The sequence below is a fragment of the Paroedura picta genome, chromosome 9, assembly GCF_049243985.1.
Source record: "Paroedura picta isolate Pp20150507F chromosome 9, Ppicta_v3.0, whole genome shotgun sequence".
Classification (NCBI taxonomy): Eukaryota; Metazoa; Chordata; class Lepidosauria; order Squamata; family Gekkonidae; genus Paroedura; species Paroedura picta.
In genome coordinates, this window is record NC_135377.1 from 82465309 (window position 1) to 82489147 (window position 23839).

The 23839-nt window shown below is 47.1% G+C and overlaps 1 protein-coding gene across 1 annotated transcript in view; it reads right to left on the bottom strand.

Moving 5' to 3' along the window:
• The window catches only part of TNFRSF11A (TNF receptor superfamily member 11a), a 39954-nt gene that overhangs the window by 14742 nt on the left and 1373 nt on the right, over positions 1 to 23839 (bottom strand). The window contains exons 2-4 of the mRNA XM_077353423.1: positions 4631 to 4712; positions 2986 to 3111; positions 630 to 773 (exon numbers count right to left, since the gene is read on the bottom strand). Coding sequence (XP_077209538.1) covers positions 630 to 773; positions 2986 to 3111; positions 4631 to 4712 — 352 coding nt within the window. The remainder of the gene's footprint in view (positions 1 to 629; positions 774 to 2985; positions 3112 to 4630; positions 4713 to 23839) is intronic.

Below are 23839 nucleotides of genomic sequence, written 5' to 3' on the forward strand. Positions count from 1 at the left end.
GCTATGTCTGATGAGGTCCAGAGATCATGAGCAGGTTTCCCAGGCCCTCAAAAAGCATTTGTCCAAGGTGGTTTGAAGGCCCAGTCATTGGATGAACCTGGCCAGTGAGTTTTACAAGTTATCTGTAACTAGGGGCAAAGCCCATTTTATTTTAAAATAAAATGGGCGCTAGGGCCTCTCCCCCGGCAAAGCCTTCACAGGGCGAAGGCTTCCCGGGGCCTCCCGCTCCCCCCCTTGCGGCGGGTATTCCTCGCGGGGCCCCCCTGCGCTGTCGCGTGTTCCCACTAGGCCACTTGGCCCTGGTGTGACACTCGGAAGCTCCTGATTGGCCCCTACAAGTTTTTATCATGGACTCGGCCCACCCCTTTCTCCTCCCCATTACCCCTTACTCTTTTATTTATACCACTCCGCAGGAGCAGGTTAAAGATAGTGAACTTTTGGGGGGCTGAATTCTCAGCTGAAGACAAACATTCTGAAGTGTGATGCAGGAGATCTGAACACGCATCTGCCAGTCCGAACAAAGGTAACAGAGGGGCAGCGATGGCCTGCTCAGTCCCTCCCATGCTTTAAAATGCTTCTCCCTGGGTCTGTCTTCACCTTGGCCGTCAACAATAGCATCGAAGTCTTACGTGGATGCTTCACTCCAAAACCCAGAGGGCATCGTGTGTTCCGCCGACAGCAATCGCAGTCTTCGTTCCAGTGGTAGCCAGCCATGCAGGCACAGAGTCGAGGGGACGTGCTATTGCCCGGGTGCACTTCTATTAAAGCCTTCCCTTTAAAGAAAAAGGACAGCAACAAACAGGAGAAGTTAGCCCTGGAAGTCGTGGCTCTGTCCTTCAGAAGACACAGCCTGACATAAAACTGGTTCACTCTACAGATACACTAGCCTGAAAATCCATGTTGGTTGCAGTTCACGCAGTGTAGGGTTGTGTGTGGCGGTGTCCGAATCGGCTGCACACAACCCTAGTGTAGAGTTCCCTGTTTGTGGTGGCTCACATTGTGATTCTTGCTGACACAAGACAAGGAGAGCTGTCTCTGTGAGGGAGGAATGATGCAGTACCCCACTATGGCTGTCCATCGATTATGCCCTAGTCTAGGGGATAATATAGGGCAGTCTTTCTGAACTTTTTTATCACTGAGAAACCCCTGAAACATTCTGCAGGCTTCAAGGAACCCCAGAAGTGGCGTGATGGTGCAGAAGATGGTTGGGAAGCAGAGCTGTGGACGCACCCACTCCAGGCACCTCCCCTTCACACCCCTCCGGGCCATCATTGGCCATTGGTGGGGGAGGTCAACATGACCACGTATGGTCATATCACCCGATAAATGTTTAACAAATTTAATGTATATATTAAAAAATAATTAACTCCTACCCATTCAGGAAAACTTTCCAGGGCCATCAAGAAACCCTGGTTGAGAAATCATGATACAGAGGAACATGATACAGAGGAACAAGAGAGCCAGTTTGGTGTAGTGGTTAGGAGTGTGGACTTCTAATATGGCATGCCGGGTTCGATTCTGCACTCCCCCACATGCATCCAGCTGGGTGACCTTGGGATCGCCACGGCACTGATAAAATTGTTCTGACCGAGCAGCGATACCAGGGCTCTCTCAGCCTCACCCACCCCACAGGGTGTCTGTTGTGGGGAGAGGAATGTGAAGGCGACTGTAAGCCGCTTTGAGCCTCCTTCGGGTAGGGAAAAGCGGCATATAAGAACCAACTCTTCTTCTTCTTCTAAATAGATTTATGTATTTAACTATAACTCCAATTAGCTCCCCAATAAGGACCCAAAGTGACTCACACTCTACTCCCTGCCTCAATTTCCCCTCTCAGAACAACAACCCTGGGCAGTAGGTGAGGCTGAAGCAGTGTGACCAGCCCAGAGTCACCCAGTAAGCTTCCATGGCCTGAGAGGGGATTCAAACCTGGGTCGCTGTGATTCTAGTGTCTGATGCTCTAGCCACTGCACCACACTGCCTCTGGAGTCCTTGGAAGCTTTTGTTTTGGCACTATTAGGCGTGTTGTGACTGCTACTTCACCCACCCCTCCCTGCTAGGTTCAAGGGCATAGTCGGGATTCAAACCTCAGAGGTTCTAGCGCAGCACTCTAACCACACCATGCCATGGGCTGTGAAAAAGTAGAAGTAGGGTTGCCAACCTCCAGGAGGCGGAGGGAGATCTCCTGGGATGACAACTAATCTCCAAATAATAAAAGATCAGTTTGCTTTCAAATGTAGACTCTGCAGCATTATACTCCATTGAAGTCCCTCCCCTCTCCAAACCCTGCACTCCTCAGGCTCTACCTCCCCCCCCCCCAAATCGCCAGGCTCTACCTCCCCCCCCCCAAATTTCCTAAACCAGAGCTGGCAAACCTAAGTGGAAGGATGGTGACAGATGCTCTGCAGAACACAATATGCCCTTGAAAGTTTGCATGAGAAACAATTCCGCAGGGTCCAGATCACATCTGGGTAGGCCACTGCACATCTTGCTTGGGAAGACTGCAGTCGTTGTCCAAGACATTTCACCAGCAGGGTCACAGAGTGACTTTAGAGCAAGGGTGGCCAAACTGTGGCTCTCCAATGGCCCATCCAGGCTAACAGTGGCCAAAACCCAGGCGCCATCAGGAGATCAACCAGTGGAGCCATAAAAACATGAGAGAAGCCATGTTGAATCAAGCCAATGGCCCATCCAGTCCAACACTCTGTGTCACACAGTGGCCAAAACCCAGGGGCCATCAAGAGATCCACCAGTGGGGCCAGAACTCCAGAAGCTCTCCCATTCTTGCCCCCGATTCACCTAGAATAGAGATAATCATTGCCCCAAATATAGAGAAGTCGTGTTGGAACAGGCCAATGGCCCATCCAATCCAACGCTATGTCACATGGTGGCCAAAACCCAGGTGCCATTAGGAAGTTCATCAGTGGGGGCATGCACGTAAAAAATTCAGGCTAGAACCTACAAAGCGCCTTTGTGTACTAGCCTTACCATGGTCACATATTTTGTGCAGCAAGCATTTTTCTTCTTCGTTCCAGATGTCCATGTATTCGTTGGGGCCGCAGGGCTGGCATACAGTCTCTGAACTGGAAGTGCATTTTGCGGACATGTACATCCCTGAGAAGAAGAGGAGAAGAGATAGGCTACACCTGGAGTTCTGCAAAGTAACAGAGACCCAAAGTGCATGTTGACTGGGTAATGAGGACTGCATACAGTCCCCTCCTGGAGACAAAAGCCAGGTGGTCTTCACTAGGGATGGGCAATTTGGATCGGATAAGCTCGAGAATACTTATCCATGTTGATGCTAGTAGTTTTGGGGCTTATCCAAGCTACCTTGCATATCCCAACAGTTGAAATGAATCAAATCAGAGAATGCCAACACAATTCAAGCTTGATTCAACTGATTGAGAAAGACTGCCAAACAGTTGATTCTGAGGAGCTTTCTCCCTCCCAGACCTCTGAAGCTGCAAAGAAATCCACTAGGTCAGGGGTAGTCAACCTGTGGTCCTCCAGATGTCCATGGACTACAATTCCCATGAGCCCCTGCCAGCGTTTGCTGGCAGGCGCTCATGGGAATTGTAGTCCATGGACATCTGGAGGACCACAGGTTGACTATCCCTACACTAGAGGGGCCACAACTCCATAAGCCCCCCCCCACTGTTGCCCCCAAGCACCAAGAATACAGAGAATCACCGCCCCAGACATAAGAACATAAGAAAAGGCATGTTGTATCAGGCCAATGGCCCATCCAGTCCAATACTTTGTGTCACACAGTGACCAAATCCCAGGGGCCATCAAGAGGCCCACCAGAAGCCCTCCTGCTGTGCCCCCCCAAGCATCAAGAATACAGAGCATCATTGCCTCAGACAGAGTGTTCCATTGTGGCTAATAGCTCCTGGTGGACTTCTGCTCCATATATTTATCTAATCTAATTACTGACACCTGTCGCTGCCACCATCTCTTGTACCTTCCCAGCTACAGTCATTTTGGTGTAGTGGTTAGGAGTGTGGACTTCTAATCTGGTATGCCAGGTTCGATTCTGCGCTCCCCCACATGCAGCCAGCTGGGTGACCTTGGGCCCACCACGGCACTGATAAAACTGTTCTGACCGAGCAGTGATATCAGGGCTCTCTCAGCCTCACCCACCCCACAGGGTGTCTGTTGTGGGGAGAGGAAAGGGAAGGCGACTGTAAGCCGCTTTGAGCCTCCTTCGGGTAGGGAAAAGTGGCATATAAGAACCCACTCTTCTTCTTCTTCTTCTTCTTCTTCTTCTTCTTCTTCTTCTTCTTCTTCTTCTTCTTCTTCTTCTTCTTCTTCTTCTTCCCACAAAATGTCAGGCCTCTCTCCTGCCTCCCACAGCTGTCTGTCCCCCTCCCCCCAATTCCTCCTTATTTTAACACCAGGTGGGTTGAATCATCATTAGGAAAATCAACTACCGTGGTTAATTTTATTATTTTGTCATTATAATTGTAACTTGTTTGTACTGTGACTCATTTATTTGGCTTTATTGTGTTTTAAAATGCGTAATCTGCCCCGAGAAGGCTTTCGAGAGGGGTGGTATATAAATGCCTATATAAATTATTATTCACAATACAATTTGAACTAGGGAATAAGAAGAATATTCAAGAGCATTTACCTGGCTCACATTTTGTGCAGCACCGGTCCAGATGCTCATAATATTGCTCGTTGTTACAAGGAGGGGTGATTTGGAGGGATACCTGCAGGACAGAAAAAAGAGAGTATTTCAGACGGCAGCTTCAGGTCTCTTTAACTGTGGCTGTCCGGTGGCTATAAAGATACGGTTTTAATAGACACTCGACAACTGGCCAAGGACAAAGTTTCCTGTCATTGCAGGCAAAACGGACATAAAAGATAGGTATAAAATTCTGTTCCTTGGGTCAGCCTCCTTTTTATACTGTCAAACTAAAGTCACGCTAAGAACAACAGTTCAGCGGAAAGCCAGCATAAGAAAGATCTACAGATTCATGGTTTCTTCAGCCCATACACTGGGGGTAGTCAAACTGCGGCCCTCCAGATGTCCATGGACTACATTTCCCATTCGCTGGCAGGGGCTCATGGGAATTGTAGTCCACGGGCATCTGGAGGGCCGCAGTTTGACTATCTCTGCCATACACTGTTTTTTTGTAGCAGGAGCACATACAGGGTACCGCAGGAAGCAACATATCCACTCAGGAGCACCCTGGATGCTTGTTTTAGTGGACTAGTATAAATTTGCACGTGGCTTGCCTTTGGATTACCTGTATAAATTCCTTTTTCAAAAAGCATCCCTAAGAAGCCCTTTAGCCCCGTAAAAATCTTTACCTGTCATTCTTTTTGCATACTGCTTGTTCTAGCATCCCACTGACCCCTTCAATATGCCTTAAAGCAGGGGTAGTCAGCCTGTGGCCCTCCAGATGTTCATGGACTAAAATTCCCATGAGCCCCTGCTAATGTTTGCTGGGAATTGTAGTCCATGAACATCCGGAGGGCCACAGGTTGACTACCCCTGCCTTAAGGATTTCATTTTCCTTTTAAAAGAGCCATATTGGGCTCTTTCCTGAGCCGCCATTGATTCCGGAGCCATGGGTTGCAGACCCCTGATCTGCTACATTCCCCCAGTTTTCATTCCTCCTCTTTCACAGAATTGCCCGAACTCCCACAATTCCACAGGCCCTGCAAAAGGGGGCTCCTCCACCAAGCGTTTGACACAGGCTAATCCGACCCCAACAACTTCCATGGGTCCCCCCTCAAGACACACCCACCATGACCTGAAGGATTCTTACGTCCCTAGGCGGTTATGTTAAAGTTGTTCCTACTGATATTTGTTCAATTGGACCAGTTGCAGTATTGTTAGCTTACACCAGGGGTAGTCAAACTGCGGCCCTCCAGATGTCCATGGACTACAATTCCCAGGAGCCCCCTGCCAGCGAATGCATGGACATCTGGAGGGCCGCAGTTTGACTACCCCTGGCTTACACCCCCGGTTGAAATGGTTCATGATGTGTTATGTAAAAACTGTAATTGATATCTCTGACGTTCTATGTACCCCCTGACGTTATTTTATTTTTATTAATTTATCATTGCATTTCTATCCCACCACTCCCACAAGGGCTCGTGGTGGGTAACAATGATAAAAACCCCAATACAAAACCCATAAAACCTATAACATTATAAAGCACAACTCAACCATCCCTTTAAAATCCTCCAATCGGCAGCAAAAAACATCCTAAAAAACTCAGGGTGGACGGAGGGGCTTTTAATCTGCTCCTGGGATGGCGAGAGTGGCGGGGGGGGGGGGGGGAGGGTCCAGATCTTCTTCCACGCGTCAGCTTCAACCATAGGCCTGGCGGAAGAGCTCCGCCTTACAGACCCTGCGGAACGCCGAAAGTTCCCGCAGGGCCCGTAGCTCTTCCGGGAATTCATTCCACCAAGTAGGGGCCAGGACGATGTAAACCGTTCCATGTAAATTGCCCTGAGCCATATGAGAGGGCAGTATAAAAATTTAAGAAAAAGAATGAATGAATGAATGAATGAATGAATGAATGAATGAATGAATGAATGAATGAATGAATGAATGAATGAATTTCTGCCTTGTACTTGGAAGTATAGGCTAGAGCAGCCTTTCTCAACTTTTTTTCCATTGAGAAACATTCTTTAGGCTTCGAGAAATATCCATATTCATGCAGAATATGGATAGAAACCATAGCTGTGTACATGCTCACCTGGGACCCTCCCCTTCCCACCACCTGCAGGGTATCATTGGCCATTGGGGGGGGGGCAGGTCGTCATGACCATTTATAGTCGTATCACCCACTAAATATTTAATGAATTTAAAATAAATATAAAAAATGAATTAACTCCCACCCATTCAGGAAATCCTTCCAGGATGAAATTAATGCAAAAGAAATTCCATCTAAACCTCCAGAAGAAGTTCCTGACAGAGCGGTTTCTCAGTGGAACAGGCTTCCACGGGAGGTGGTGGGTTCTCCATCTTTGGAGATTTTTAAAGAGAGGCTGGACAGCCATCTGACGGAGAGGCTGATTCTGTGAAGGCTCAAGGGGGTGGCAGGTTACAGTGGATGAGCAAAAGGGTTGTGAGTGTCCTGCATAGTGCAGGGGGTTGGACTAGATGACCCAGGAGGTCCCTTCCAACTCTATTATTCTAGTACTCACTGGAAGCGATGTCACCCTGTGGCTAGGTAAGTTACCTGGCTCCCCACCTGCTCCTTGAAAGCCCCTCCTACCCTCTGCTAGTTGCCGGGAGAGACGACAGGTACAGCAACTGCATGAACCTCAGGTGGAGAAACACCTTGAACCGCCACTGACTAAGAGTGAGTAAGGAGAGACAGCTTGGCAAAAATACGTGGAAGTCCATTCCCAGTTATTTGTTCCAGCTCTCCTAGATAATAAGAAGCTTTTGGCTGGCCCAAGTCACTGGCCTTCTTGGTACATATTAACAGGCCCTGAAAACCACAATGCAAATTTATGTTGATGCAAAACCTGTCATTACCCTGCCATTACGGGATATTACAGTGCTGTTGGGATGGTACAGAAGCTTGCCTATTAGAAACTCTTTGTTACTGTGGAGCTCTGGGTACATTGGCTGGTTTCTTTGCTTTGTTTCTAGCAGAGTTCTCCAAGATTTTGGAGCCTGCAGAAATAAATTGTTCACTAAATTCTGCAAAAAGACTGCCACCTTCCACCGAAATAAATTGACTGCTTCGTGTTACTGAAATATGAAAGCTTCCATTCTAGGATTCTAGGAGCCTAGTTCAGCAGTGGAGGGGGTTGCCTAAGAAGGTTGGGAGCTCACTCTCACTGGTAGTCTTCAAGCAGCAGCTGGACAGATCCTTATCCTGGATGTTTTAGGCTGATCCTGAACTGAGCAGGGGGTGAGACTAGGATGGCCTGGATGGCCCCTTCCCACTCTAGCATTCCATAATTCTAAGGAACATTCTCTCAAGATGTGCAGATCAGCTGCAAACACATGGTAACATGAGGCATGGTGCTTGACAGGATCAAGCAGGTATATGCATTCCAAGTTAAGTTAGCAGCTGAAGAAGAAGAAGAGTTGGTTTTTATATGTTGCATTTCTTTAACTGAAGGAGTCTCAAAGCAGGTTACATTCAGCTTCCCTATCCTCAGACCACAACAGACACCCTGTGAGGGAGGTGAAGCTTTGAGAGCCCTGATATCACAGCTTAATCAGTGCTGTGGCCAGCCCAAGGCCACCCAGCTGGCTGCATGTGGGGGAGTGGGGAATCACACCCGGCTCGCCAGTTTAGAAGTCTGCACTCCTAACACGACACCAAGCTAGCCAATGTTTCTTGGTATGCTTGCAAGGCACATATACATTAGCTAAAAAGTTATCCTCTTCCTTCTTGGCTCCAGCTTCTTAGTTCCTCTTTAGATTGGAAATGTCAAAAGTTAAAAAAGGGGCGAAGTCCTAGCTTTTAAGGAATAGTATGCAAAACGGCATCAGGACACAGTGCCAAAATGAAAAGAATACCAGGAAATCTATACCTCTAAGCGCCACTGATACTTCCTCTTATCTTTTGAGAATTATAACTCATAATGTACATATTTATAAATCTGGCAGAGTTTTCAGCAGGAGGAAACTCGATTGCGACACCATGTCAACCACAATGGAAGCTCTTTGTATCACCGTATTATTCCACCTTCTGGATAAGGATCTAGCGGTAAAGCCATAAAACTCCACTTTCTTCTTTCTAACAATGAGGCAAAGAATGAAATAAAAGTCAGCTATTGGCAGTTGTTGACCTTGACTTGTGCTCTTACGGCTGCAGGCTCATTTACTGTCAGCATTACGCTTGGGAAAGCAAATGTTGACACGAGGACAAGGTGGGGAGTGAGGGGTGGTGCTTGGAACACCAAATGGGGAGGCCACCAAATCTCCCCTGAGCCAGGAAGGGAGCTCTCTGGGTGACCCCGATCTTGGCACTCTGTCAGCCTAGCCTGGCTTACAAGACCGTTGTGTGGATGAAAAGAGCAGGGATGGGCCACATATTCTCTCTAGAGCAGGGGGAGTCAAACTGCGGCCCTCCAGATGTCCATGGACTACAATTCCCAGGAACCCCTGCCAGCAAATGCTGGCAGGGGGCTCCTGGGAATTGTAGTCCATGGACATCTGGAGGGCCGCAGTTTGACTCCCCCTGCTCTAGACAAAAGGCTGGTTTAAAAACTGTAGCAATGTTAGTGAAATGTTTCAATGCATCTTAGACTTCCCAGATCTTCTTCTTCTCTTTTGCCTGGTGCCCTGGCCTCTCTCTCTCATACTTGCTAAAGCCAGAATGGTTTTCTTGGATTTTGTTGGATATGGGAACTCTGTATGCAAGAGAATCTGGGATGGAAGGGGTTAAAAGGATTCTCCCATTGGAGGACACTTAGCAGTTGGCCAAGCTCTCTGATTGGTTAGATACTGAGCCATCTTTGGCCAATATTTGCCTTCTCTTCTCCTTTCTCTAACCTGAGCTTGGAGACATAATGGTTTAGCCTTCTTGAAGTTAATCCATTCACAGTCAGTTAAATTGTCCCTACAGGAATATGTGCTTCTGCTTTTGTAAGTAAATTTCTTTCTCTTGTTATCATTGGAGTTGGGTCATCTTTGTCATTTGATTGAACAGCATTTCCCCCCTAACTGGAACACATGGAGGACTGGGGAGACCCCATAAAGCTTCTGTGCGTCCACGTCAAATATTTGCAAAAACATTTAACTCAACAAGTTTCAGGTTGCCACCTCTGGTGGGGGTGTGTGTGTTAACATTATTACCTTCTACATTCAGACCTGCATGAATTGTACCCACACGTGTACACAATAAGGCTCACTAGACACTCAAAGGCACTTTTATTGTCACTTTGCACTCTTGCAAAGAGTAACCTCTTCAGTTCACATGGACACGCACCATCTGGCAGTCAGAATCTTTGCCGGCACCAGTCGCAGCCAGAACAGATGAAGCATATTAGTTATGCATCTCCCTCCCTTTAGGATACAGACAATCAAGTTCAGGCAAAGGGGCATGTTGGAAGGAGCAACAGAACCAAAATAAGTTCTCACTGAGAGTGGTTTTTCCAGAAACATTGATTTATGGTGCTCCTGGGCGATTCTCATGCACCAGAAATGGTGTGTCATGGACTGCTAAGATTACTTTGCACTCAAGCGACTATTCAGAGACAGATACACATCACTGACTGAGGATAGAGTTGCAGAGGTCCCTTTCTTTTTGGAAGGAACATAAAAGCTGAGAGAGCTTTCCATAGGGGGTTTCCATAGGCCTGTAGGCATATCCATTCTGACCAATAACCAGAAGGCTCTTGAGTTATTAGGCTGGGGAGATAATTTCATTGTTTTGAAAGGTAACATTAGTTTAAAGTGCGTGCATGTAACCGTAACCATCTGGGACAAGGAGAAAGAGCCTCCAAGATTCACAGGTGTGGTCTCCTGAGAAACATAAGCAAGCACCCCTCTCTCTCTCTCTCTTTCTCTCACACACACACAGCCTGCCAGGGTGACCCTGTACTTTTAGCCAAGTGCATCAGAAACCTGGCCTTTCCCTTTTCCAACTTCTGCCGATTACTAAGGAACTGTGGCAAATATGCAGAAAGCTAATAAAACCAAAGGATTTTATCAGATCACCTTATTGTTGATTGTTATACTGCTGGAAACACAAGATAAAGGGACAGGTGACTTTGGGCCAGTCACATATCTTTTAGAGCTGTTCTCACATAGAAGTTCTCTCAGAGCTCTCTCAGTCCCACCTGCTAAATCCGTAGGTTAAGGAGGCGCAGACATGGCATGTTCATTTCAGCTCTTTATTGACCCCAGCTCTAAGGTACAGAAGATCAGAACTGAACTGAGAAACCCCTGAAAATGCCAACATATATACAAGTGAGGTTCCCACCAGTGGTCAGATTCACTATGAATTGATTGGACGGCAGTCGGGATCCAGCTGTGCGTTGGCCAATCACAACTGCAGGATTGCAATCTTGCTTTGGACCTCAAGCTCAGGTCTCCAACGGGTCTACATGCACAACACCACCCACTTCACAGTCGCTTGAGCACACCACCCACTTATCCGTTGTGGGTAGAGGAAGGAAAAGGTATTTGTAAGCTGCTCTGGGACTCCTTTGGGTAGTGAAAAGTGGGGTATAAATGTAAAAATTACCAAATGAAAAGAGGAAAAATGCATCTTTAAAGTTACAAATGTTCAGCAAAAATGGGCAACAGAACCCAGGATTCTGTTTTGAAAATCTATGCCACATTACGAACAGTCTTTTTGTACATTTCAGCCAACAGCAGAAAAAAAAATTCAAAAGTCATCTTGAGAGCCCTATGCACTGTCAACCAGGGCCCAGAAGAGTTCCTGTGGGCCCAGACATTTACTTCCAGGACTTTAATCCAAAACAAGCCCTAAACCATGACGGAAATGGTTTCCATGACACCAGCTTTCCAATGTGGCTCCTACAAACCACATCATAAAGTTTCCATCCCATGAAGAACTCTGGAAACGCAAAGAGCTACCACCAACCCAGAGGAGAGGACTCTTTTTCTCAGGGCTCCCGGATCCTAATTCCTCCTGATGACAACGAATGCATTATAAGCGTCCCAACCAATAAAGCAGTCCTAAGAATGTACAAACCGTACAAACGGTAGCCCAGATGGAGGCAAGAAGGAAAAACACTTTAGAAGGGCCGTTTTTGACAGTTGCTATGCAATGGTATGTCAACTGCCTGAGGAAACAATTTGACTGTTTTGGCCCCCAGTTGACACAATTTCCAAACTCCTAGCACTGTGTGTTGCTTTAAGGATGTGAGGTAGGGAAAGTGCACCAATCAGAGTCTGGTACTCGTAAGAATAGTGATACCCAACCTGAGGGCCGCGGACCACATGTGGTCCTTCAACTAATTGGAGGTGGGCCCCGAAGGACGCCTTCCCCCCCCCCCCCCGGCCCTTTACTTCATCTCCCCCGGCCCTTTACAACACACTTCATTGTTGTGGCGTGACTGTATCTTATTTTGAAAGGATGTTTAAACATTACCATAGCGATCAGAGAGCATCAGGGCAGTGGTTGAGAGTAGAGGAGTAAACTACCCCCCCCCCCCCGGGCCTCAGTAAAAGGCGTTGAGTGGTCCCTGGTAAGTGGTCCCCGGCGTTGAGTGGTCCCAGGTGATAAAAAGGTTGGGGACCACTGCGTAAGAAAACAAGAAGAGCCCTGCTGAATCAGACCAATAGTCCACCTAGTCCAGCATCCTGTCTCAGCAATCCCTCTGGAAGGCCAACAAGAGGGCATAGAGGCCAAGGACCTCCCCTGATAAGAACCTAAGAAGACAGCTGCTGGATTAAACCAATGTCTATCTAGTCCAGCCTCTTGTCTCATACAGTGGCCAACCTGAATAGCCAACAACAGAGCACAGAGGCTGAGGCCTTCATACGAACACCAGAAGAGCCCAGCTGGATTAGACCAATAGTCCATCTAGTCCAGCATCTTCTCTCACACAACGCTTGAGCTCTCCCCAGCTGCCATTTTGAAAACAACCTCACATTGCGGTACCATTGAGGGCCCTTTGCAGTATTGTATGGTACTACGATACGGAAAAAGGGAAGAAAGGTTCAAAACATAAACAGAGAAAAGCAGAACCTTTCCAAGGCAATTGATAATTTTTTTGATAATTTTTTTTGATAATTTGATAATTTTGATAATTTGATAATTTAAGGACCAAGGTTGGTCCTTAAAAAATTATCAATATATAAAATTTATTGCACCAATTGCCTTGGAAAGGTTCTGCTTTTCTCTGTATTGTATGGTACTGCAACACTATTTTTATTTATTATTAGATTTCTATATTGTCGCTCGCTGTAGCCTTGCGGCGGTTGGGAATCCCTGGCTGTGTCCCTCAGCCTGATGAGGCCTCTTTTGCTTCCACTCCAGTTGAATATTCAACAAAAAGCATGTTAGCTTTGCCATCCATCACATCGTTGGTAGCACAACAAAATTTGGGAAACTCTGTCATAACATCTAAATTATACAATATGATGATAATTCTTTGTTTAAAAAGCTAATCAGTCCTTTGGGTTCAGTTGTAGTTCACAAAAACATTGGAGAAATGAAAATGTCACAATTTACTAATTTGTAACTAATTAACTTTTTCCTTATAGCTATACTCTTATGATCCATGTTCCACTGTCTGAGGAAGATTGCCTGCACTTGAAGCTCACACCTTGAATAAATCTTTGTTGGTCTTAAAGGTGCTACTGGACTCTGATTTCATTGTGATAAATCAGACCAACATGGCTACCCACTTGAATCTATATTTGGTACCAGTTGGTTTTCCACCCTATGGAACAGACCTCACTTGGAGGAAGGGCTGAGTCAATAAAACAGCTTTTTTCACCAGAGAGCCAGCTTGGTGTAGTGGTTAGGAGTGCGGACTTCTAATCTGGAATGCCGGGTTCGATTCTGCACTCCCCCACATGCAGCCAGCAGGGTCACCTTGGGCTCGCCACGGCCCTAATAAAGCTGTTCTGACCAAGCAGGAATATCAGGGCTCTCTCAGCCTCTCCCACCTCACAGGGTGTCTGTTGTGGGGAGAGGAAAGGGAAGGCGACTGTAAGCCGTTTTGAGACTCCTTCAGGTAGAGAAAAGCGGTATATAAGAACCAACTCTTCTTCTTCAGTAATCTCAGGGTTCTCTCAGCCTCACCCACCTCACAGGGTGTCTGTTGTGAGGAGAGGAAAGGAAAGGTGAACGTAAGCCGCTTTGAGACTCCTTCGGGTAGAGAAAAGCATCATATAAGAACCAACCTTCTTCAGTAATATCAGGGCTTTCTCAGCCTCACCTCCCTCACAGGGTGCCTGTTGTGGGGAGAGGAAAGGGAAGGTGAATGTGTTGGCTCACTAATGTGCTGTGTGTGCAGGCAAAATGAGGAAATTTGCCACAGAATGCACAGAATACACTTAGAAAATCCCTGGTCCCAACCAGAGCATTTCTCCACATTACACAGACTAAGAAACCCTTCCCAGGTGCTCTGCTTCTGTGTGTAAACTGAGACAGCAAGCTCTGCACCATCGTCTCAATATCGCCAAGCTGTCTGAAAAAGGCAAAATGCATATTTTGGAGTTCCAGTGCACATGAATGCATAACTCCCCAGTTTTCAATGAAGGTGCAAAATACAAGCATTACCTGTTGAGACAAGATGACAATGGTTTGTGCTTAGATGATTTTACAATAGTCTACTCTTTCCTTACGTGAGATGGGCGTGGCAGGAATCGGTAGTCAAACTGCGGCCCTCCAGATGTCCATGGACCACAATTCCCAGAAGCCCCTGCCAGCATTTGCTGGCAGGGGCTTCTGGGAATTGTGGTCCATGGACATCTGGAGGGCCGCAGTTTGACTACCCCTGGGCTAGACAGATCCAGAGCAGGTGCAGAGCTTGTATTTCTGAATACTTTGTTTTTAAAAAAGCACTCTTCATGGAATAAACCTACTTATCAGAGAGGCGTGGAGTGAGGTGTCATTTACAGCCTGGCTAATCTCAACGCATCAGTAACAAAAGCTCTCAAAGAGCCAGCGTGCTGTTGGAATTGGAAGGACAGAGAGGCTGAGGAATTTCCCTGATGTTGCCTCCTGGCTCTGGAATTCAGAGGATTACTGTCTCTGAACATGGAGGTTCTCCTTAGCTACCTCCATGGCTAGTAGCCACTGATTTATCCTCCATGAGTCCAATCCGCTTTTAGAGCTCTTTATTCCTGCAGCTAGCACAAGATCCTCAGGCAGCCAATTCTACATTTCAATTCCTCTCTGTGTAAAGCAGTGGCCATCCTAAACCTACTGCCCATCAGCTTCCTTGGCTGTCCTCAAGTTCTAGTATTTTGGGGGAGGTAGAAAAAGTTCTCTTTGCCAGCTCTCTCCACCCCATGCATGATTTTATCATCTTTCATTCCCGTCCCACCCCCGGTTGTCTCTTTTCTAAAAGGAAAAGTCCCCAATTCTTCAACCTTTCCTCCCAGGGAAGGTGCTCCAACCCCTACATCATCTTGCTTGCCCCCCTCTGGACTTTTGCCACCTCTGCAATGTCCTTTCAGGATAGGGTGACCAGAATTGGAGACTGGATTCCAAAGCACCTCAGATCAATTTGCTGTCCATTTCCAGCTGCCCTGAAATGTTTAGATTTTGGATTTAGTTTGAGAAATTTAAAGCTCATTGTATTTGGGTATTTTATAATTCTGTAATCCGCCCTGAGTTTTGAAGCCAAGGTGGAATATGAACTTCAAAATAAATAAACAAAACCAAATACAGATCCTCCCATATTGTACAGGCCACCAGTCTAGATCTAATGCAGCAGCCAACAGATGTTTAATTGTAGGTCAGTGTTATAAGGAAATTGGGACAGATATAATTTCCTGTAGATATAGTAAGTAAAAAACAAAAACAAAACAGCCTCTGTGCTCTCTCTCTCTCTCTCTCTCTCTCGCACACACACACCCCCATCATGTTACAGCATGTGTTGGAAGACTAAAGCACTCTTTATCTTAGGTACCAAATTAGAATGAGGAACTTGCTACCGTAGGCTTGGCTGAAGCCCAAAAACCTAGTAAGAATCAGAGAGGAAGTGCCAGTTTTATAGGGCAGATTTGAGAAGAGGCAACTGAGCTGGGTAATCCTGAGATGTTTTGGGAAGGCACAGACTCTGGGCCTTTCATGAATAATTAACACATGGACGTGCGTACACATGCACACCGATTTCATCCAGTGCTCAAATCCAATTTGGAATGCAAAATGCATTTCAAAGAGCAGTTTTAGAGAGCATTCATAAAAATCACACCGTTGTGCCTGACAAACTGTAGTCTGGATTCAGCCGTGCTCCTCACATCAGCTTCCCCAAGGTAGAAGGAGGCCAGCGTTTGCTCCCATCTCATCTTTTCTCATTAACTCTGTGATTATGGGGAGAGATTCCCCCTGCATCCAGGGTTGCCAGGAATCTGGGGAAAATGTCCCACCCGCTCAGCACCCCCGCCCCTCTCTCTGGCCAAGGGGTAGTATCCCCACAGGATCTACCCATCTCAGATCAGGCAGCAAGAAGGTTGCGGGGGCACATCGTGTGCTGACTAACGTCACTTCTTCTTAAAAATGGAAATGACAGGAAGTAGTTCTAGGAATCATTACAAACTCTATTCCTAGAGTTATCCCCTTGTTCCTTTCAGTAAGCATTTCTTGTAAGACTACAACATTGGATTAAAATCAGTTTTTCTCACCAATATTTGGAACTCTCTCTCTCTCTCTCTCTCTCTCTCTCTCTCTCTCTCTCTGTATGTATGTATGGGGGGGGGAGAAGATAGGAACTGGAGGAGGGGCATCCCCTGCCCCCACCAGGGACTTTGAAAAAGAAAACGAAGATCCCATAAAGCCAGCACTACAAAGAAAAGGAGAGCCTCTTGTGGCGCAGAGTGGTAAGGCAGCCGTCTAAAAGCTTTGCCCATGAGGCTGGGAGTTCAATCCCAGCAGCCAGCTCAAGGTTGACTCAGCCTTCCATCCTTCCGAGGTCACCCCAAGGGTCAGACATGACTCGGTGCTTGCACAGGAGACACCTTTACCTTTACCTTTACAAAGAAAAGGAACAATGAAATGGCTGTACAATAAATCTTTTTAAATACTCAAATACTTCTTGAGTCAATTTCTTTGAAATTACAAAACTCACAGAGCCCAGGTAAATTGAGGTCTGGATTCACTCTTCTTTCCTTTGTTGTGGCCACCTGGGATTTGGCAAACCTAACAGGACTCTGGTTTTCATTCCAACCTAGCAGACGAAGGCCATTGCCACAAAAGCAACCCTATGTGGTAGGTATAAAAAAAAGGGGAATTTTTTTTGAAGCCATGGGGGGGGGGGGTAGGAATTGGAGAGATTCCAGAATATCTACAACACTTGCCTAATCGAGCCTAATTTCTTTCTAACTCTTAGAGCATTATGCCAAAATTGGAAAGCTTATATGAATTCATCTTCATCCCAGTTGCAAGGAGCACATTCTTTGCACTTAAGGATCTTTCCTCATGGCCTCACGGCTGCCCTCCTCAATCTCTATCTCCTTCTGATTCCTTGGCCGCAGTCTCACTTTTAGTTGCCGATCACACAAGCCTCCAAACTGTTCCGTTCTTACCCCCTTGCAGAGTAGCCTAGCCTTACATGGGAAGTGAGTGACTCAGTCTGGGAAACGGGAAACCTGGAAGAATTTAGACCACCCTCCTTGACGGACAGCCGAGAATCACCCATGTTGAGATGCCCTCAAAGCATGGGAAAAGGTTCTTGGAGAAATTAAAAGGGGGAAATGCCCTCTCATTTTACTGCTCCTCTCTTTAACTTTGCCAGAGAAAGGTAAGGGGCTGTTCTACGTGTTCCCCCATCTGAACCTGGATTTTAGGAGAGGACAGAGCTGTGTATTCTCTTGCCTCTGGGTCCTAGGTAAGTAGGATGGGAAGCTTAGGAAACACACGGTTCTTTCCCCTCACCCGAGGGGTTCCTTTTGTCCTGTGAAGAAGGGACCTTGTTTTGCACCAGGGTGCATCCCTGTCACAGATGGCTTCATGATCTGGTCAACAGACCATTCAGTAATACAGGCATTAAAACAAAAACTTGGTTGTTTTCACACAGTTCTCTCAACGTCCAGGATTCAGCCTTGGCCACTTGGCCACTTTTTCAGCAATATGGACATTCTTTCTAGCAAGAAGAATCTGTGCCTGTTATAGGGAGGAAAGGGAAGGCGACTGTAAGCCACTCTGAGACTCCTTCAGGTAGAGAAAAGCGGCATATAAGAGCCAACTCTTTTTCTTCTTCAGTAATCTCAGGGCTCTCTCAGCCTCACCTCCCTCACAGGGTGTCTGTTGTGGGGAGAGGAAAGGGAAGGCGACTTTAAGTCACTTTGAGACTCCTTCGAGTAGAGAGAAGCGGCATATGAGAACCAACTCTTCTTCAGTAATCTCAGGGCTCTCTCATCCTCACCCACCTCACAGGGTGTCTGTTGTGGGGAGAGGAAAGGGAAGGCGACTGTAAACCACTTTGAGACTCCTTCAGGTAGAGAAAAGAGGCATATAAGAACCAACTTTTCTTCTTCAGTAATCTCAGGGCTCTCTCATCCTCACCCACCTCACAGGGTGTCTGTTGTGGGGAGAGGAAAGGGAAGGTGTCTGTAAGCCGCTCGGAGACTCTTTTGGGTAGAGAAAAGTGGCACAGAAGAACCAACTTCATCTCTTGAAAACCCTATGCAGTTTCCATAAGCTGGCTAATAAGTTGATCGCAAATATACAGCATGTGCATTTGATTTATTATTGTATTTTTAGCCCTCTCCCTTTCCCTGAAGGCTCAGGGTAGAGTACAACAGTCCAGACACTGGAAAGTTTATATCCAAAAAGTATTTGTTTATGCCTCACTTTTTGTGTATACCACAGCATGCATATTCTTGCAAACTATAGCTTACTTTATAACCTTACTAGAGGCAAAGCATTTTCCAATCGCCTTCCCTTTCTCTCCCCATAGCAGACTCCCCATGAGGGAGGTGGGGTAGCGAGCCTCACAGGGAATCTGGCAACCCTAAGGGAAGACTCTCTGTGCACAGCAATTTTTTATACTGCAGTTTTTTATACTGGTTTTTTATTTGCCAGGCCAAGGTTATTTGCCAGGCCAATAAATCATTTCAGTTACCATGTGTCTCCAGGTATTTACTTGTTCACTATTTCAGGCTGTAAATATTTATTTACATCTTCCTGCACTTTCCAGACTCACAGGACTGGTGCTGGTCTGCCTGTCTGCGCCCCAGAATACAAACAGTTGCTGGTAAGGGCTGGCCATAAGCCCATAGCCCAGGAGGGACACACCTGCACCACTCCCTCACAACTGCAGGCAAAAATGGCTCCTTTGAAGGCTGGACTCTGAGGCATTGTACGATTTTGAAGTCCCACCTCCAAACCTCCAGGAATATTTCCAACCCAGGAGTAGCCAACCTCCAGGTGGGGCCTGGAGAGCTCCTGGAATTACAGCTCACCTGCAGTGTATAAAGATCAGCTCCCCAGGCAGAAAGGGCTACTTTGGACAGGGCTATGGTAGAGAAGAAACATTTAAGGCCTCCCACACGGGTTGTTGTTGAATTGAAAGACTTGAGGCCTACAGCACAGGGTTGTGGTGCAGATGAAACAGGAGACAAAAGAACCAGTTTCGTCTGCAGAATAACGCTGTGCAGTGGCCTCAAATCTGCAGAGAGTTGCAAAGAAGAAAGACACATGGCTTGGCTGTGTCTAACCCCCATCTAGAGCAGTATTTTAAGGGGCTTTACTGTGGCCTCCCTGTCAGGCAACTGTTTGGCAGAAGGGGAAAGTTCCCTACCCTCAAAAGGAATGCCCTCAGGCTCCTCTGCGTTGCTCTTGGAATACCTCCCTCCCCTCAGTCAGGGGCTGTTAAAGGCTACTTCGCAGCAGGCCTGAAGGGAGGGGGAGGGAGGGAGAGCACTCTCCTGCCTCCTGTGGGGATTTGGGCAGATATATGGCAGTGGGGATTTGGGCAGTGAGATTATACTCCTAATTCAGGACACATTATATGGAGAATTCTTCTAAGGGGAAGAGGATTCCTGCCCAGTCAAAAAAAAGAGGAAATTAGGTGTAAGGATTTCCTCAAACTTGTGCATGAGAAAGCACTTTAGGCTCCTCAATAGACAGTGGGATACTACTAGTTATAGGAAGAGAGAAAATGGTGGTACTAGATAAGAGTGCCCACTTTCTAGAAGCCAGGATAGTTGAGTAGAACACAAAAAGATAAAAAAGACATGTTTTTTTAACAAAACCTCTCAGACTAAAATAAAACATAAAATCTGCAAGAAAAACCTAAGACTTATTTAAAAACCTGTAACTAAGAACTTCTAACTGAATAACACTCGATTTATAATAAAAAGCCCGATTTCCTCATTCCAACAACCTTATTCCTCTTTGTAACATAAAATATTTTATTCGTTCAATTGTTAACTAAGCCTCAGTGCCGTTTTTGACAAAAGAAAAGAGGGCACCACTTCCCAAAAAGTTCCCTGTCTGAGTAAAGCCAACAAGATCTGTCAGTGACAGGATGGGACAGTCGCTTTATTTTGTAACAAAGAAACTATGCTACAAGGGCTGCTCAGTCTGTGAGGGAACAATATTTTATTTTAGAGGGGAAAATTTAGCTCCAATTGAGAAAGTGTAAGGGTCCATCATAAGAGGCATTAGGTATTACCTTAAGGAGTCTTAAGGACTCTAAAAGAGGCTTATAATTTGCTTTCCCTTCCTCTCCTGGCAACAATATGACATTGTATCTGAGGAAAGCTCATACCTTGAATAAAAATTTGTTGGTTCTTCTCACAACAGGCATCTTAAGGGGTGGGTGGGGCTGAGAGAGCTCTGAGAGAACTGTCACCCTGCAGGCTCCACATGGAAGAGGAGAAGGGAATTGAACCTGATTCTCCGGATTAGAGTCTGCTGTTCTCAATGAGACGCTGGTTCTCCTCACAACAGGCACCTCGTGAGACTGGTGGGGTTGAGAGAGCACGGCACAGGATCCTGTGGCAGGCGGTGGAACTATCCAGATGAGCCTATCTCAACCTTTTTACCCTTGAAGAAGAAGAAGAGTTGGTTCTTATGTGCTGCTTTTCTCTACCCGAAGGAGTCTCAAAGCGGCTTATAGTGACCTTCCCTTTCCTCTCCCCACAACAGACATCCTGAGAGGGAGGTGAGGCTGAGAGAGCACTGAGATTACTGAAGAAGAAGAAGAGTTGGTTCTTATATGCCACTTTTCTCTACCCAAATGCTGGCAGGGGCTCCTGGGAATTGTAGTCCATGGACATCTGGAGGGCCGCAGTTTGACTACCCCTGATATAAGGTCATATCACTCAATAAATGTTTAACAAATTTAAAAAATATATTAAAATAATTAACTCCCACCCAACCCGGGGTTTCATGAAACTCTGGTTAAAAAACCCTGACCCACCCCTTCACCTAGGTTAACCTTTGTATCAGTGTGCTGAGACCCTCCCAGAATATGCGCCGGAGGACACTGGCAAATGCATCCACACTAAGTGAATCACAGTAGACGGGGAAGAATTGGGCTACCTGGGGCGACTCTGAACGACTAATTGCGTGTTCTTAGCTGCAGACCTCACACTGTTGGCTGGAGCGACCAGGAACTTGTAGAACGGGGATTTGTGTTGTTATTACAGGTGGGTTTCTATTCAGGGCTGCAAAGCCTTTGTCGACAGGCCTCCTGAATCCTCATCAATCACCCTTCCATCCCCTCTTCCCGATTACCATTAGGGCTGGGACAGGGTTCCAAGGCTAGGCTCCCCTCCTGAGGGCCTCATTGGCAGAAGAAAGGAAGGGAACTCCACCAAAGTGGGAGCCTGCCGCAGCTGCGACCCCCCCTACTTCCATCTAGGGTTGCCAGGTCCCCCCCTGCCTCTGGGGGAGCAGGGTTGACAGATTCTAGTTGGGAAACCCCTGGAGATCTGGGGTGGAGTCTGGGGAGGCCAGGGACCGTGGTTGGGCCCAATGCCAGAGAGTCCTCCCTCCAAAGCAGCTATTTTCTCTGGGGAAAACTGATCTCTGTAGTTGGAGATGAGTTGGAGTTTCAGGGGATGCCCAGGTCCCACCGACTCCCTACTCCCCTCCGCAAAGCCAGCAGGAGGAAAGGGGCATACGGACACCCTTCCGATCTCAGTGAGTTACAGAAGATTTTAAAACTGAATAGAGAATCTCAGTTTTAATTTTGGTAGGCTTTTTCAAGGAGTGGGTTTTTCTGTGGAGGCCTCAAAAGCCAGGTAAACATACACCGGAGGAAAGAATTTAGGGGCCAGCGCTTCTCCCATATAGAAGGGATCTGGCAGGGAAAGCGGTCCCAGTGACCCTTTTGCCCGCCGTGTGACTAATCCCAGCCCCGGAGGCCTTAAATAGAAATGTTGCAATGCAACAGGAGGCAAGAGGCATCTTTTCCACTGGTGAAAAGGGATTGTCAGAGAGGCTAGGTGGGAGATCATGGGATCTGCAGAGAAAGAAGTCAAAGGGGAGGGCTGTAATAAGGAAGGCAACTGGGTGAGGTGGCGTGAATAAACTGGCAGGACTGGGGTTTCATTTATTTATTATCGTCATAGTTCAGCTTTCTCACCAGTTTGGTGTAGTGGTTAGGAGTGCGGACTTCTAATCTGGCATGCCAGGTTTGATTCTGCCTTCCCCCACATGCAACCAGCTGGGTGACCTTGGGCTCGCCACGGCACTGATAAAACTGTTCTGAGCAAGCAGTGATATCAGCACTCTCTCATACTCACCTACCCCACAGGGTGTCTGCTGTGGGGAGAGGAAAGGGAAGGCGATTGGAAGCTGCTTTGAGCCTCCGGGTAGAGAAAAGCAGCATATAAGAACCAATTCTTCTTCATTGAGATTCTTGCATCATGCAAATGGATACAATCCATAAGAAAAGACCTCTAAGTACGGATGCCAGCCTCAAGGGGGGACTTGCTCCCCATGACCACCCCTCCCAGAATTACAGGTCATCTCCAGATGGCAGAGGTCAGTTCCCCTGGAGAAACTGTCTCTGGGGCCTTATACCCCACTGAGTTCCCTGGCCTCCCCAGGCACCATCCCCAAATCTCCTGCAGCCAGCAACAAGACTGCCCTATTCCCTGCTGATGGCCAGAGGCTGGGCCGGGGGGGGGGGGAGAGAACGGGACTTGGTGACCCTACATCTAAGTACACTAGAAATAGGATTACAGAAATCTGAACAAGCACAGTGCATGAGGCATGACAGAGGCCAGATATAAGGAAGAAAAAGTTGTTTTGTTTAGAACCACGGTTGGATTGTTATTATTTTATACTGACTATGCTGTATGTTGACTCGTTCCATGTATCCCCTATGATGTTGCATGTAAACCACCCTGAGCCATATGGAAGGGCGTTATAGAAATCAAATAAATAAATAAATGAATGAATGAATGAATGAATGAATAAAATGGTATTAGATCCATAGAAACAATGCACCAAGGAGAGGATAACATATGCAGCAAACTGATAACATCATGTCCTACACACAGCGGTGAGAGAGCAGTCCCCTGAGGACTTTCAGAGGGGTTAAAATAACTGATGTAAACGATTTTGTATTAACCTTCACAACACTCCTGCAAGGTATGCCAAAATGATCAGCAACTGGGAAGGTCGAGGCTGGAAGAAGCTATCTCCAGTAGCTACCAGGCTGCCTACAAGACCCTCGGCCGAGACAGACTTCCCAGTTCCTAACTCGGTCAAACGCAACGCGACAGAAGCTACTTGAGCAGTACATTGTGCGGCAGTAACCGAAGCCAGATCTTTACGGCGAGATTGGATTCGGGATTTGTTGTCAATCCGCAGCACGATCGTTGAAAATTAAAAGGGGCCTTTCCAGAAAGCATCCCAGGGCGGAATGTGCACTTTGAGAGAGCCAACCACGAGGGAAGGTTCTGACTACCCGCCCTGCTGCTTCGGAAACAGCATTAACATCTCCGAGCCGAAAGTTTCCTTTGCAGGAAGCTTCCCAAGGGAAGTGGTCAAAGCCACATCACTGGAAGGGCTTTCCACTTGGAAAAGCGCTGGCTAGGAAGGGCTGCAACGCCAACCGCCGTCGGGGGAACCGAGGGGTCAGCCCCAAATGACTGCAGAGCACACCGCACAGTGGCCACTTTGGGGTGCCGTCTGCCAGCGCTGTTTTTCCACCAGTCCCCACCGACAGACTCCCTTGCTGCAAAGCCGTGCTGGGCTCACCGACTCAGCCAGCCGAGACTGACCTCTTTGCTGCTGGT